This window comes from Convolutriloba macropyga, chromosome 10 (assembly GCF_964194025.1).
Source record: "Convolutriloba macropyga chromosome 10, txConMacr16.3, whole genome shotgun sequence".
Taxonomy (NCBI): domain Eukaryota; kingdom Metazoa; phylum Xenacoelomorpha; order Acoela; family Convolutidae; genus Convolutriloba; species Convolutriloba macropyga.
The window spans coordinates 20,054,255-20,071,660 of NC_134477.1; the positions used below are offsets into that span (position 1 = coordinate 20,054,255).

Consider the following 17,406-nt stretch of genomic DNA (forward strand, 5'->3'; position numbering starts at 1 on the left):
TAAGTGTTATCTTTGGAATATTTTAAAATCTATTTTTCAGGCATGAAATTTTAAATTTTAGGTGGGAACGTTAATACGGTTGAAATTGAAGAAGTTTTTATATTCAACCGACACTTTTTTGGAGTGGATTTGAAATAAAGAACTTCCAAATTGTAGTGCTTTGACTGCTATAAAGATTTGAAGAGCGAAAAGAAAACATTGCGTATTCACACTACTGTGTGAGAGGGTATAAAACTGGGGGTTAAAAAACTTTGCTACATGTGAAAGCCGAGCTTATCTAAATTTCTCAAACTTCTACTTTATTGAAGAAGCAAATTTAGAGACGAATTCAACACCAGTTGAGGCATTATATGTCAACATAATTTGTTTTTAAATATAATAATATGGAGTACACTAAACTCTTATTATTACGTCAATTTGACATCGAAATCCTGGCGTGTTTATGGAATATTCTGTGGATATTCTACGTGGTTAACCACCAAATGACGTCAGTTTTGCATAGAGAAAGTGACAATTGGGAGTTATGTCGACATGGTAAATCACCCAATCAACGGCTGAGAATTGACATAAACAACTAAAATAGTAGACTATGATCGAACCAAAAACCACAACGCAGGAGCGGAAAACTCAAAATTTTGAATGTTAAACTTATAGTAATTGCGGATTGTCGCAATCTCACTTGAGCAGGAAAATATTTTCTTGCTAACGTGAAACGTGTACTTTATCCTACCATCCATTTGGTTTTGAAGGTTTCGATTTATAATCAGTTCGTTGAAAGTAATAGGTGGCATAAGATATTTTTACAGTTGACGGATTTGAGTTTTCCAAACAGAAATTTTAGATGCTACGTCGTCTCTATATTAGTTGCCCCAATGACTAACGAAGGACATCTTTTTTGGCCAATAATTCTTTTCCGCTCATGGCAAAAGACGAATTCTCCTCTGTGAATTGTGATCTATTCTGAATCTGAATGGTTTGTTTATAGAACATTTGTTTATAGAACATAAACTGTGAGTCACCTACAGGGATACAAATTTTTGGTTTTCAATTGCCCCAGTTTGAATTATTGTCTGAGTTAATAACCGAAACTCTTAAAAGTTATTTGATGAGCTGATTGGAATTAATTGAGTAGTTCCGGGAAACTATTGTATTTTGCAAAGCTTAACCATTATATAATTGAACTAATAAAACAACGTTTAATGCAACGGTAATATGCAGTAGAGCGGATATAAAGTTCAGAAAAGCGAATTGCATTGATGGGAAAGCAGCCGTTTACTACACGAGCAACTGTTTTTTCCACGTGAGTCAATTTTTCTATGTTCTAACTGCTTTTTTGGGCTAAATCGTTTCAACAGACTAAAGTAGTCTTGAAAGAATGTACTTTGTAAAATGGTGCCCTATAAAGAGTCTTTCCAAAAATACCCTGATTTTTTGGTAATTAAACATTTTTTTCTCCAATTTAAGAGTTTTTCAAATATTTAAACTTTTTAGGAGGCTGTTTTTGTAAATGTGTCTCATTCTCTTTATTTGGGCTAAAACACCACGCATTTTCCTTCCAGTCGTGTTTTTTTGATGAGTTTTTGCTTTAAATACTAGTTGGCTCAATTATCAGTTTTTTTCGTTGAAGATGACTCTTTTGTTCGTTTCCAGATTTATTCCGGTTACTTGTCTGGTCTTCTAATGCGCATTTTTCTCGCTTAAAAGAACTATTTTAATCGTTTGTTCATGTGGCTCTTTAACTAATTTTACATGTTTTTGTGTCTTGTGTGTGTGTGTGTGTGTGTGTGTGTGTGTTGTGTTATTGTTTGTATATTGTGTAATTATGTTCTTGCGTGCGTGAGAGTTCAATGATATCTAAATTGTATTCCGATTTGAATGACTTTTAACACTGAAATTAAGGTCCTCTAAAGTTAATCTGTACCCTTTCAAGATAAATAAAGAACTATAAAATGAATGTCGTTAATAATAAGGCATCGCAACCGAATCGACAGGGCAACTATAGGTTGAATGGGTGACTCAATTAGCTGAAAGCTGTGTCTGTTTCAATCTATATTCTACTGGCCGTACGGCTATTTACAGCTATTTCGGTAACTTGTCGGCTATCTTTACTTTGAGCGCTGATTTAGTGTGATTGATTTAACAATCCTTTAAAGTAAATTTTGGGTTATGAACAATGCAGATGTCCTCAATACGAAAGAAATGTATAGCCCATTTACTGTTTTAACATGTTTGTTCTTCTAGGAAGCTTATAAAGACCCGCAAGTAGAAGGGATCTATCTTCTAACAGATGGAAAGCCAGACTCAAGTTGTTCACTAGTCCTGAAAGAGGTGTCAAAATGGCGCTTCCAGAGAGAGAACAGCGCTTCCAACATGGACCTGAAGGCATCGAAGAGATCCAAAATGGCGCCGACCATTCATACCATCTCGTTCAACTGTAACGACAATGTTGCTAATACCTTTTTGTCTCAATTGGCTGCCGACAATAGGGGAAGATTTCATGCCTTTCATCCGTCCGATTTGACTGCTCAGAAATTTGTTCACTCCTTGTCAAAAGATGAATCAGAAAAGACAGACTATGCTGTAAGTTTCTACTGTTTTCCTTATGATGTTGTCGCGTGTTTCACGACTGTAGGCTGCAACTTGACCTTTCCTTAAATTTTCCCCTCTAATTTTCTTGTTAAATTTGGGATTCATATAAATTTTTTGATTTATGATATCAATTTTCAATCTAATTGTAGATAAAATTTCAGTCCAAGAATCCAATGTCTTTTTTGCGAAAAGCGATTATCGATAGCACATTTTTTAATGCCTCTTTAGATGATAGATTATGAATTACGAGTTTTTTTTTTATTTCAGCTGAAATTTAAAGCTCGAATTGCAGACGGGGTATGTTAAATGTGTAGTTTAATGTCATTCCATCAATTACGAGAGCGCTTGGCTTCCCTATAGGCGTGACCTTTTTATGTTTTGGATTTATTCCAATTAACTAACATACCAGAACCTTTCAAACAAAATCTGCTCATCTATAGAACTTTCTGTATTTCTGTAATTGAGCCACGTGTAGTGTTACGGTCACGATTTTAAGATGTCGAAAACTTCTCAAGATCCAACTCTACCACGTAATGTAATATGAGGTCCCCATGTTAAAATGAATTTAAATCAATATAATTTTTGAAGTTGATCTGAAACAATAAACATTTTAATTCTGCTTCTTCATATGTTTTAACCCGTTAAATGTTAACTACGGAGACGTAAAATTGCTTATCAGAAGCAATCAAATTTTTGAAACAAAGGTTCAAGAATCACTATTTGCAGTTGATCATTTCACTGTTATATTTTATTCATCTTTTTCTGGTTTTTTAGTAAGCAAGGAGCGACCGGTGACTAGTTTAAGATACGAACAACTACACAAGGCCTAATTTTAATCGGGATAATGCTGTGCAAGGATGGTCATCGATGTACTCAAAAAATTTATTTTTTGGAGGAAAACAATAAATTTATTAATTTAGTTAAGCTTATGATCTGATTTCCTATTTAAAAAAATATTAATGAACGCTTGTATGATCTGTAGATATTATTTATTTTTTATCTTTAATGTTACCTTTATCTTTAACGTCTTCAAATATCTTTAATATTTTGGTTAAAATCTAATTTACTTTTTTTCGACAAAAATATGCATAGAATAAAGGTTCCCATTGAGGCATGTAATAATCTTTGAGTAAAAATTTACCAATTGAAGAACATCGCGGTTTCCAAGATTGAAAAAAGGAGACTAAGTCTTTTTAAGGTTTATGTAGCATAAAGAAATTCCTTGAAAAAGCATTTGCTTACGGTCTCTGATAAATGTACACAACCATTTCAGGGATTTCAAACTTAAAAGTTATGTTGGTATCAAAAACGAAATGAAAACCCGCAGTCAAATGGAAATAATTGACGTTAAAGTTATAAAAGCTCATCAATGATTGTCGACAGAAAGAGTAATAATCCCAACTGTTTAAAAACTTGTTTTGCGGATCTCGGTCACTATCGAGGCGCTGGAGTTACTCCTCTTTTGCCTTCGTCAATTTTTAAATGGACTGAATTCATTTTGCGACCCGTCACCAAATTAGATCTATACAAAGTTCTTGAGTAAAAAAAATCACTGTTTTATAAGTTAAAGGCCATTAAAGAATAGTAAAATGCGGTGTCAGGACAATATAGCCAATGGCATAATACCCAATGCCATGATACCCAATGCCAAACTACCCTATTCATAATTTAATAATTATAATGTTGAATTTAACGTACAACCCCACAATTAAGGTTCCAGTCTGCAATTAAGTTTAAATTAACTAATTAGAAGCAATTTAAGTAAAGAAGTCGCAAAATTATCAAAAAATGTGAATTGTTCGAAATAACTTGAGGCGCCATTCTACTCTTGAAACTTGGCCAAAAATAGACACTAAACATGAGCAAAATTACTAGAGGTACGTCACAACAAAACCGATTAACTTTATAGATTTATAATATCTTCTCAGAACAATACCCAACTGATATAAAAGGCTGCTATTTTCGCTTGTGTCAAAGTTTTAACAGGAAGATATGCGAACTCGACCTTAAAAAGAAATATGAAAACAACCCCGAACTAGCATTGACGTTGCGAATAGTTCCTGCAATCAGTTTCAATGCAACCATCTTTGCATTTGGACATTTCTGGAGAATATAGCACTCAGTGCTGCTAACCAAAAGTTCAACATTATCAAAGCTTTAAGTGGACGTGAGAAGAAGAGCCGAAAGAAATACAGAGTTCGGAAAGAAAACGTCAAAAACATTGTGAAGATTTTCAAAACTGATGATGCCTCATTTTTACCTTCACTTGCTTACTATGCACATTGCTGAGCTTTTATACTTGTTATATGTGCGTTTTGTGATGTTATTGAATAAATTTTTTAATCACCCGAATTAGAACAGCTGCCGTATTTTTCGTTGCGTGCAAAAACCGCTGCGCGAATTCCGCTTTGCACGTTATTTCATTCATGTGTTACGTTTGAAACAAATTTAGCCTAAAAGGCGGTTTGACCTAAAAGGCGCTTTGACCTAAAAAGCGGTTTGACTTAAAAGCGGCTTTTCAGTTGTCGAAATTGTTTGTTTTCTTATAGGTTTCTCTGTGCAAACGGATAATTGTTATTATTACAATTGGGTATATTGGCATTGGATATCTTGGCATATTGGGTATAATGTCTTTGGGTATTTTGGCATTGGGTAGAATGGCTTTGGATATGTTGTCATGTAACTGTAAAATGCCTATTCTCCTTTCGCTAATTTATTTTCACTAAACATGAGCAAAATTACTAGAGGTACGTCACAACAAAACCGATTAACTTTATAGATTTATAATATCTTCTCAGAACAATACCCAACTGATATAAAAGGCTGCTATTTTCGCTTGTGTCAAAGTTTTAACAGGAAGATATGCGAACTCGACCTTAAAAAGAAATATGAAAACAACCCCGAACTAGCATTGACGTTTTTTAATCACCCGAATTAGAACAGCTGCCGTATTTTTCGTTGCGTGCAAAAACCGCTGCGCGAATTCCGCTTTGCACGTTATTTCATTCATGTGTTACGTTTGAAACAAATTTAGCCTAAAAGGCGGTTTGACCTAAAAGGCGCTTTGACCTAAAAAGCGGTTTGACTTAAAAGCGGCTTTTCAGTTGTCGAAATTGTTTGTTTTCTTATAGGTTTCTCTGTGCAAACGGATAATTGTTATTATTACAATTGGGTATATTGGCATTGGATATCTTGGCATATTGGGTATAATGTCTTTGGGTATTTTGGCATTGGGTAGAATGGCTTTGGATATGTTGTCATGTAACTGTAAAATGCCTATTCTCCTTTCGCTAATTTATTTTCACTAAACATGAGCAAAATTACTAGAGGTACGTCACAACAAAACCGATTAACTTTATAGATTTATAATATCTTCTCAGAACAATACCCAACTGATATAAAAGGCTGCTATTTTCGCTTGTGTCAAAGTTTTAACAGGAAGATATGCGAACTCGACCTTAAAAAGAAATATGAAAACAACCCCGAACTAGCATTGACGTTTTTTAATCACCCGAATTAGAACAGCTGCCGTATTTTTCGTTGCGTGCAAAAACCGCTGCGCGAATTCCGCTTTGCACGTTATTTCATTCATGTGTTACGTTTGAAACAAATTTAGCCTAAAAGGCGGTTTGACCTAAAAGGCGCTTTGACCTAAAAAGCGGTTTGACTTAAAAGCGGCTTTTCAGTTGTCGAAATTGTTTGTTTTCTTATAGGTTTCTCTGTGCAAACGGATAATTGTTATTATTACAATTGGGTATATTGGCATTGGATATCTTGGCATATTGGGTATAATGTCTTTGGGTATTTTGGCATTGGGTAGAATGGCTTTGGATATGTTGTCATGTAACTGTAAAATGCCTATTCTCCTTTCGCTAATTTATTTTCACTAAACATGAGCAAAATTACTAGAGGTACGTCACAACAAAACCGATTAACTTTATAGATTTATAATATCTTCTCAGAACAATACCCAACTGATATAAAAGGCTGCTATTTTCGCTTGTGTCAAAGTTTTAACAGGAAGATATGCGAACTCGACCTTAAAAAGAAATATGAAAACAACCCCGAACTAGCATTGACGTTTTTTAATCACCCGAATTAGAACAGCTGCCGTATTTTTCGTTGCGTGCAAAAACCGCTGCGCGAATTCCGCTTTGCACGTTATTTCATTCATGTGTTACGTTTGAAACAAATTTAGCCTAAAAGGCGGTTTGACCTAAAAGGCGCTTTGACCTAAAAAGCGGTTTGACTTAAAAGCGGCTTTTCAGTTGTCGAAATTGTTTGTTTTCTTATAGGTTTCTCTGTGCAAACGGATAATTGTTATTATTACAATTGGGTATTTTGGCATTGGGTAGAATGGCTTTGGATATGTTGTCATGTAACTGTAAAATGCCTATTCTCCTTTCGCTAATTTATTTTCACTTCGCAATACTTAAGTGCATCAATAGAGGTGTCCTGCTTGACGTTGTGGAAAAAGCTAGTGTGAACCTTCAGTACAAAATAGGATCATAGATTTCATGGAAAACTCGAAATTTCAAGGAATTTTTCAGGGAACATCCTTTTTTCCACTTTATTTTAAGGATAACACAACAGTTATATGTAACGCAAAGATCAATATGCAGATGAAGCTACTGGTGGAAAACAATTTTAGGAAAACTGATAAATATGAGGAACAAAACAATTTATTATTGGATGAGGAAAATCCAAAATAGAGATGCTGAGAATGAAAGTCTTACCCATTTAAGCTGAAGTCAATTTGAATGTCATTTCTCTTTCTGGTTTCGATTAACAGTTGCAGGTTTTTAGGACTAAATCTTGCTAATAAATTGCAAAAAATAAAGTTGTTAGCGAGATGGCATCTGTAGTCAGATCACTATATTATACGCCATCAATTACATTTAGGTACAAAACTTTTTTGCTGACCATCTTTTTTGTCATACTTGCTTTTTCGCTGCCATTTTTTCCAAAACTTACCATCGTATTCGGTTGGTAGATTTAACAAACAGAATTTTTCTTTTCGACAATTCTGACCTTTGTTTTTTAAACTGAACATTTTGTTTAAAAAGCACTTTGTCACGTTTTAAACATGAGCACGCTTTATATTTTGAGATATTGCTTTGTTTTCCAGTTTGTGTCGCAAGAATTTTTTCAAAAAGAAAAAAAGATTCTGATTTCCAAAAGCTATTATTTTAATATTGTATGATGTTCGTTACGGCACTATTCAGAACCAGACTGAAACGGGGACAAACAAATGTATATAAGCATATTGACAGCATCAAACCCGGAAAAGATAAAAGCTAGAAATTTTCGAGCACAGCTATTTATTCTTGGCAAAATAGAAAAACTTAGAACCTTTACACAAGATCACTCAAAGAAATTTGACTTAACGAAAAAACTATGCTGTGTTAGTTTTGCGTGATTTGCGGTTCTTGTGAATTTATTCGGCATGCGTTTGATTTTTTTGCGTTCATTGTTCTGAGTTTGCGTTTGCTATCGACTTTGGATTAAATTTATTTATAATTCTGTAAGGTTTTTATAACTGTTCCAGAAAATCCTTGTGCCCAAGTTTGACTCGGATGACTTGAACCGTATGGCGAGTGAAGTGTCGATGGCGATTCAATTCCTGCTCCAGTCTCAAGCATTCACTGACCTCTACTCACAAACACCAAAGCCACACGAGACCTTCTCTAACTACAAAATCAGACAGTGTAAGTCAACAGATTTCTCGCTGGTGACAGCGTTTTCTACAAATCTCGAATAAATAGATTGAAATGTTCCTTGTTCCTACTCGATGAAACTCTTAATTTAAGTTTTCAATGTGATCGCAGTTTGGCTTTGGGCTATGGTTTTTTGGATTTTTTACTGCAAACATTTCAGCATTTGCGAAGCAGCTTTTGTCAAAATCTTCAGTTTTTGTTTACGCATCCCAGAGAAAAATAAATGCGGCATTGGTCCTAATTTTAGTTTTGGTACATATTGAAAAGTTTTTAATTTTCCAAGTATTTGAGGAGGTAGAACACTTTAAATAAAACTTTGAAAGAAAAATATGAAAAAAAGACATAGGCTCGTATTGGGGAACACTATATTGAGGTCAATTTTAAATTGTTCAGAATTTCATTAAATTTGAAAACTTTGAAACCTGCCATTTTGTCAATTGTGAAACCAAAATCAAATTTGGGCCAACAAACTTCCGAAAAAACATAAAAAATGTTTTTTTTTAAAAAAAAAGTAAATTAAAAAAGTACTGAAACACCTGATGCTCTTGTTGGTAAATCTTGCTTCGCAAATAAAATTTTGAAATAACGCTAACTGGTTCACCAAAAATGAATTCAGCTGACACAGCATATTTATTACAAGTAGGCATTCAACAATTTTCTGGCAACAAAACTGAAGTTATTGTTCGAACCCACTCTAGTGGGGGAGGAACTATATACTCAAACGATTTTCTTTTCAGTCAAATTTGGCGGATCGATATTTTCATAGTAGAGGGTTGTGAGTAGTATAATAATAAAGCCCGTCCAGCGTAGATATTAGAATTGAAAAAGATTTGTCAGAGTTTCGTTTTTTCCACGGAGTTGTTGAGGTTTATAGTTTTCTGAACATTTGACTAAGTTCTGTTGTTTTTGTTCACATTTTCAGTATTTTTACTAATTTTTTGTCAGGTTAGCAAAGGTGTTTTTATTTATAGCTGCTAAGAGGTAAGCTGAGCGTAGTTGTTTTATGGTGCTCGTGATTTAACAGTCCAAAGATATGTTCACACTTTATTCGGCTTTTTCAGGTCAGTGATAAGTCAAAGTAGAATGGTGATTTTAATCATACTGAAGAAGTAAGGAGAGCCGGATAGCGAGCAGGTTCGAAGAAATTTCAGAGTCTCAAATAGTTATTTGAACAAATTTTTGTTGAAGTGAGGCATTTTTTTTCTGTTTTCAGCCTTTCTTCTATTGAGTGCTACTAATTTGATGCGTATGTTTTCTAACTGCACATATCTGCAAACAGTTGCAATTTTCAATGTGCTGCAAATGTTTTTATCACTTCGACACTATTTGCTGTCATAAGTTATTAGTTAATATTTTTCTTTTGTCGCTATTTTGAGTTATTTCTGTAGTCGGATCATTTAGAATCAAAAATGGCAGGTCTCATTGGTTGCTAATGGGTCATAATGCACTTGGTTAAAGTTTTGAGTTGTTTGCTAGTGATTTTCCTGACTTTGATACAATTTGCTCTCAAAAATATGTATGAATTTTTGAGCTTTGTGAGTTTGTTGTATTTCTTTGTCTTATCATTTGATCTCATTAAAGACAGGCCTCATAGGTTGATAATAGGAATTATTTTATTAGGTTGAATTGCTTTAGTTCGAAGTTAATGCTTTCTATGAGTTTGACACTAATGGTTTTGAAGAAACATCGAATTTTGGAGTTTATCGAGTCTTTATTGTTCAATTTTGTGTCTAGTCATTTGGTCTCGTTAATTACAAGTCTCATGTCTTGCTAAGCTGGGCCCAATTATCCAAATTATTTGTTTCATTTGTGGTTGAATTTTGCTATTTTTTTAAAAAAATTTTGGCCTCATCCTTAACCTCATTAAGGACAGATTCGTTTACTTAAGTTGAATAGCAGAAACTAATTAGTAGCCTGAGTTCACAGTGGTTGGTTTCATGATTTTGACAATATTTTCAAGATTTGTAGCCCTGCATGTTTTTTGTGGCTTTCTTGCTTAGTCCCAAAAGTCACATTTTTGTTTGCCTTCTAATAAGGCTTAATTTTGGTGAAATCATTGGCTCTAATTTTCAGTTAACGTGCTTATTGGCTGAGATATCGCTCATTTTTGAAATGTTTAAGTGATTTGTGAATCTTTTTATGACTGATGACGTCTCATCATAAGTTGTGGCTAGCCTTGCGAGTTTTGGCCTGTAGTTCTGAGGTTCTCTTAAGTTGACTTCGCTGGTTTTCAAAAGTTATATGGTTTTTAACACTCTCCAGTTTTCGCTTCTGTTTGTTTTATCTTTGCTTACCACAAGAATGTTGTATTGTTTAACCATTCTAACGATGCGAAGAGCAATTTTTTTAAATCAAAATGTTGTTGTTTTTATTATGTCCCATATACTAAGTCTTGCAAACTTTGTAGACTGTCTTAATTTGATGTTGCTGTACAAATGATAATTTTCATTTGATAAATCAAATCAATTTTTTGGATTGCACTTAAGGACTTGTCTTGCTATGTTTCTTTGTTTCGCCATCTGATGCCCTTTTATCGTTTTACGTTTGTTCACTAAGAAAAACTGACAAAGTGAAATGTTCCGAATGACTTCTTCCTCTCCCTAGCAGCGTTTTGCACGCTTGGCATCATGTCTAACTCTCTCTAGCAAAAATGTTAAGGTCAATTGGATGATTAGATTTTGATATTACTCAGTAATTTAACTTTTCCGCTTCAAATTTTAAGTTTAGTTTGACTTAGTTTAAGGACCAAAATGTGCGTAAAAAGAGTCAATGATAAAACGGATTTACGTTTCCATTTTCTTAGACAAAAGAGTGTTTTCATAGTGTTTCATCCGAATTAGGCTAAATTTTATTCATATTTTTATTTATTGACATTTTTGTCAAATTGATTTTTTCGCTATCAGTTGAAACTATAAGCATTTTTTAAGAACGAACAGCAAGATTCAAGGCTAAATTTAATCAGAGTTAGTGTTTTTACAAAAAAGTATTTGGATTGAGTGAGGATTTGTGTGTTTTTCGCCTTTTTTGCTCCTTTTATGTTAATTATCTATCGGAATTTTATCATAACGGAATCATTCAAAAAATTGTTTTATTATTGACAGAATCTATGCATATGCAAATGTGCCAAATTGGACACATATTTTTTATCAGTTAAAAGCTCATAGTTTTTATGACTTCAACACTGTGTTTGCTTGTGTTTTTGAGTTTTAGTTGTTCTTTATTATTCTTTCTTTGTTGTTATTTTGTCTTTATTTGATTTGGTCTTGCTGGTGGCATTTTTCATTGGCTTCCTATTGGTCTCCAACTGAATCTATCTAGTGTTTTCAGTTGAAAGCTTTTTGTTTTGGGCTTTCAAAAATATTTGTTTAAAAAACAGTTTTTATTTGAGCTTTTCTGCCTTCTTTTCTTTTTTTTGGTCAAGTTGTAGCTTAATCTCAGCTGAAAGTTTGCATTTTCTTTCAAGTGAAATAAATTTTAATAGTTGCTGGGTTTTTATGTTTTAGGAAATAGATTTTTTGGATTTAAGATTTCTTTTATTTGATTTTTGGACATTTGCCCTTTTGTCATAATTACATCTATATTTTATTTTGCAAATGATTTTCGTTATTTTTAGTTGTATTGTTGTATAATCGGCAGAACAAGAACCTCAGTTGCTTCCTATTGAGTATGAATGAACCTCTCTAAGGATTTCCTCCATGGCTAAATGTTTTGTTGATGTTGAGTATCTTTGATTTAAAACAATACCAGTGGTATTTTGAACTTTGCCCTATTTTAATCCTTTTTCTGTGAATTGTATCTTAGTCGCATTAGTGAAAGGTTGCTCTCTAAAAAAATATTTTCCAATTTTAATCTAAATAGCCGTTTTATGCTTAAACTAATGGTTTTCTGGCTTTGATTCTATTGCCGTTCACCACAATTTTCAAGATTTTGGAATAGTTGACAATAATTGAGTTTAGTTTTTGATGTCTTCTCACAATTGCACACCGAAGAGAAGTCCCACCGACGTTTAACAAAGACTCAATCAAACATATGTTTTTTTCATCATTTAATAGCTTTTGATTTTATTGGCTTGGACATTGATTTTTAGCAAATAGTTTAATGTTGACAGTAATTTTCGTTCTTTTGTTAGTCGTAAGACATATTCTGAATAACGGAATGTCTCAGTGGCTTCCTATGGACTTATAACTGAGCTTTTTTAATGATTCCAGCCGAGCGCTAATTGTTTTAATGTTTTTGAAATTTTTTTTTGTTCAAAAAATGTTAACTTTTTAAACTTTGCCCTTTTTACTTTTTTTGCCTGCTAGCTAACTGGTCTCTTTTTGCCTATCTGTTTTTTTAATGTACAAGTTATTTTTGTTATTTTGGGTTTTGTGTGATACTATTTTGACTTTGTTAGGAATTGGGCTTTGGTCGTAATTAATGTTTGTTTTGTTGTTTGCCTTCTCGCATAGTCTCGTAAATGGCATGCATACATCATCGGTCCTCTTAAGCAGAATTGTATTTTTTGTTTAATGGTTTGATTTCGAGCCGATTTTTTTATTCATATATCACTTATTTTCCGAAAAAAAGTAAATTGTTGAAAGTGTTCTATCTATTCCTCATTTGGAAGACTATGAATTCAAAAATGTGGATGAGCGGGGTCGGAACATTATGTGCGAACGCACATTACCGAGCGTCCGTGTTCATTTTCAGTTTAAATTTTGTAGTTTTATATGATTTGAAATTTGCACAGACTTGCACGAGTCGTTTGGTTTATAACGTTGCTTGTCCTCTTCAGGTCGTTTCTTATTCATCGGCTTTAATTTGGAGGAATCTATTTAAATTACAAACGAAAGAATTATGTTTTTTATTCCTACATATCAGAACATCCTTTTTTCCACTTTATTTTAAGGATAACACAACAGTTATATGTAACGCAAAGATCAATATGCAGATGAAGCTACTGGTGGAAAACAATTTTAGGAAAACTGATAAATATGAGGAACAAAACAATTTATTATTGGATGAGGGGAAATCCAAAATAGAGATGCTGAGAATGAAAGTCTTACCCATTTACGCTGAAGTCAATTTGAATGTCATTTCTTTTTCTGGTTTCGATTAACAGTTGCAGGTTTTTAGGAGTAAATCTTGCAAATGAATTGCAAAAAATAAAGTTGTTAGCGAGATGCCATCTGTAGTCAGATCACTGTATTATACGCCATCAATTTTGCTGACCATCTTTTTTTGTCATACTTGCTTTTTCGCTGCCATTTTTTCCAAAACTTACCATCTTATTCGGTTGGTAGATTTAACAAACAGAATTTTTCTTTTCGACAATTCTGACCTTTGTTTTTTAAACTGAACATTTTGTTTAAAAAGCACTTTGTCACGTTTTAAACATGAGCACGCTTTACATTTTGAGATATTGCTATGTTTTTCCAGTTTGTGTCGCAAGAATTTTTTCAAAAAGAAAAAAAGATTATGGGATAATTTTGGAATCTGATTTCCAAAAGCTATTATTTTAATATTGTATGATATTCATTACGGCAGTATTCAGAACCAGACTGAACCGGGGACAAACAAATGTATATAAGCATATTGACAGCATCAAACCCGGAAAAGATAAAAGCTAGAAAATTTCGAGCACAGCTATTTATTCTTGGCAAAATTTAAAAACTTAGGACCTTTACACAAGATCACTCAAAGAAACTTGGCTTAACGAAAAAACTATGCTGTGTTAGTTTTGCTTGATTTGCGTTTCTTGTGAATTTATTCTGCATGCGTTTGATTTTTTTTGCGTTCATTGTTCTGATTTTGCTTTTGCTATCAACTTTGGATTAAAATTTTTTATAATTCTGTCAGGTCTTTTTTTAACTGTTCCAGAAAATACTTGTGCCCAAGTTTGACTCGGATGACTTGAACCGTATGGCGAGTGAGGTGTCGATGGCGATTCAATTCCTGCTCCAGTCTCAAGCATTCACTGACCTCTACTCACAAACACCAAAGCCACACGAGACCTTCTCTAACTACAAAATCAGACAGTGTAAGTCCACAGATTTCTCGCTGGTGACAGCGTTTTCTACAAATCTCGGATAAATAGATTTAAATGTTCCTTGTTCCTACTCGACGAAACTCTTCATTCAAGTTTTCACTGTGCTCACAGTTTGGCTTTGGGCTATGACTTTTTGGATTTTTTACTGCAAACATTTCAGCATTTGCGAAGCAGCGTTTGTCAAAATCTTCAGTTTTTGTTCACGCATCCCAGAGAAAAATAAATGCGGCATTGGTCCTAATTTTAGTTTTGGTACATATTGAAAAGTTTTTAATTTTCCAAGTATTTGAGGAGGTAGAACACTTTAAATAAAACTTTGAAAGAAAAATATGAAAAAAAGACATAGGCTCGTATTGGGGAACACTATATTGAGGTCAATTTTAAATTGTTCAGAATTTCATTAAATTTGAAAACTTTGAAACCTGCCATTTTGTCAATTGTGAAACCAAAATCAAATTTGGGCCAACAAACTTCCGAAAAAACATAAAAAATGTTTTTTTTTTAAAAAAAAAGTAAATTAAAAAAGTACTGAAACACCTGATGCTCTTGTTGGTAAATCTTGCTTCGCAAATAAAATTTTGAAATAACGCTAACTGGTTCACCAAAAATGAATTCAGCTGACACAGCATATTTATTACAAGTAGGCATTCAACAATTTTCTGGCAACAAAACTGAAGTTATTGTTCGAACCCACTCTAGTGGGGGAGGAACTATATACTCAAACGATTTTCTTTTCAGTCAAATTTGGCGGATCGATATTTTCATAGTAGAGGGTTGTGAGTAGTATAATAATAAAGCCCGTCCAGCGTAGATATTAGAATTGAAAAAGATTTGTCAGAGTTTCGTTTTTTCCACGGAGTTGTTGAGGTTTATAGTTTTCTGAACATTTGACTAAGTTCTGTTGTTTTTGTTCACATTTTCAGTATTTTTACTAATTTTTTGTCAGGTTAGCAAAGGTGTTTTTATTTATAGCGGCTAAGAGGTAAGCTGAGCGTAGTTGTTTTATGGTGTTCGTGATTTAACAGTCCAAAGATATGTTCACACTTTATTCGGCTTTTTCAGGTCAGTGATAAGTCAAAGTAGAATGGTGATTTTAATCATACTGAAGAAGTAAGGAGAGCCGGATAGCGAGCAGGTTCGAAGAAATTTCAGAGTCTCAAATAGTTATTTGAACAAATTTTTGTTGAAGTGAGGCATTTTTTTTTCTGTTTTCAGCCTTTCTTCTATTGAGTGCTACTAATTTGATGCGTATGTTTTCTAACTGCACATATCTGCAAACAGTTGCAATTTTCAATGTGCTGCAAATGTTTTTATCACTTCGACACTATTTGCTGTCATAAGTTATTAGTTAATATTTTTCTTTTGTCGCTATTTTGAGTTATTTCTGTAGTCGGATCATTTAGAATCAAAAATGGCAGGTCTCATTGGTTGCTAATGGGTCATAATGCACTTGGTTAAAGTTTTGAGTTGTTTGCTAGTGATTTTCCTGACTTTGATACAATTTGCTCTCAAAAATATGTATGAATTTTTGAGCTTTGTGAGTTTGTTGTATTTCTTTGTCTTATCATTTGATCTCATTAAAGACTGGCCTCATAGGTTGATAATAGGAATTATTTTATTAGGTTGAATTGCTTTAGTTCGAAGTTAATGCTTTCTATGAGTTTGACACTAATGGTTTTGAAGAAACATCGAATTTTGGAGTTTATCGAGTCTTTATTGTTCAATTTTGTGTCTAGTCATTTGGTCTCGTTAATTACAAGTCTCATGTCTTGCTAAGCTGGGCCCAATTATCCAAATTATTTGTTTCATTTGTGGTTGAATTTTGCTATTTTTTTTAAAAAAATTTTGGCCTCATCCTTAACCTCATTAAGGACAGATTCGTTTACTTAAGTTGAATAGCAGAAACTAATTAGTAGCCTGAGTTCACAGTGGTTGGTTTCATGATTTTGACAATATTTTCAAGATTTTTAGCCCTGCATGTTTTTTGTGGCTTTCTTGCTTAGTCCCAAAAGTCACATTTTTGTTTGCCTTCTAATATGGCTTAATTTTGGTGAAATCATTGGCTCTAATTTTCAGTTAACGTGCTTATTGGCTGAGATATCGCTCATTTTTGAAATGTTTAAGTGATTTGTGAATGTTTTTATGACTGATGACGTCTCATCATAAGTTGTGGCTAGCCTTGCGAGGTTTGGCCTGTAGTTCTGAGGTTCTCTTAAGTTGACTTCGCTGGTTTTCAAAAGTTATATGGTTTTTAACACTCTCCAGTTTTCGCTTCTGTTTGTTTTATCTTTGCTTACCACAAGAATGTTGTATTGTTTAACCATTCTAACGATGCGAAGAGCAATTTTTTTAAATCAAAATGTTGTTGTTTTTATTATGTCCCATATACTAAGTCTTGCAAACTTTGTAGACTGTCTTAATTTGATGTTGCTGTACAAATGATAATTTTCATTTGATAAATCAAATCAATTTTTTGGATTGCACTTAAGGACTTGTCTTGCTATGTTTCTTTGTTTCGCCATCTGATGCCCTTTTATCGTTTTACGTTTGTTCACTAAGAAAAACTGACAAAGTGAAATGTTCCGAATGACTTCTTCCTCTCCCTAGCAGCGTTTTGCACGCTTGGCATCATGTCTAACTCTCTCTAGCAAAAATGTTAAGGTCAATTGGATGATTAGATTTTGATATTACTCAGTAATTTAACTTTTCCGCTTCAAATTTTAAGTTTAGTTTGACTTAGTTTAAGGACCAAAATGTGCGTAAAAAGAGTCAATGATAAAACGGATTTACGTTTCCATTTTCTTAGACAAAAGAGTGTTTTCATAGTGTTTCATCCGAATTAGGCTAAATTTTATTCATATTTTTATTTATTGACATTTTTGTCAAATTGATTTTTTCGCTATCAGTTGAAACTATAAGCATTTTTTAAGAACGAACAGCAAGATTCAAGGCTAAATTTAATCAAAGTTAGTGTTTTTACAAAAAAGTATTTGGATTGAGTGAGGATTTGTGTGTTTTTCGCCTTTTTTGCTCCTTTTATGTTAATTATCTATCGGAATTTTATCATAA

General features: G+C 33.3%; 1 protein-coding gene across 1 annotated transcript in view; it reads left to right on the forward strand.

Moving 5' to 3' along the window:
* LOC142347951 (von Willebrand factor A domain-containing protein 3A-like) overlaps nt 1–8,350 on the forward strand; it is a 708,547-nt gene extending 700,197 nt beyond the window's left edge. The window contains exons 26-28 of the mRNA XM_075399116.1: nt 2,242–2,580; nt 2,857–2,886; nt 8,138–8,350. Of these exons, the coding sequence (XP_075255231.1) occupies nt 2,242–2,580; nt 2,857–2,886; nt 8,138–8,350 (582 nt within the window). The remainder of the gene's footprint in view (nt 1–2,241; nt 2,581–2,856; nt 2,887–8,137) is intronic.
* The last annotated feature ends 9,056 nt before the right edge of the window (nt 8,351–17,406 follow it).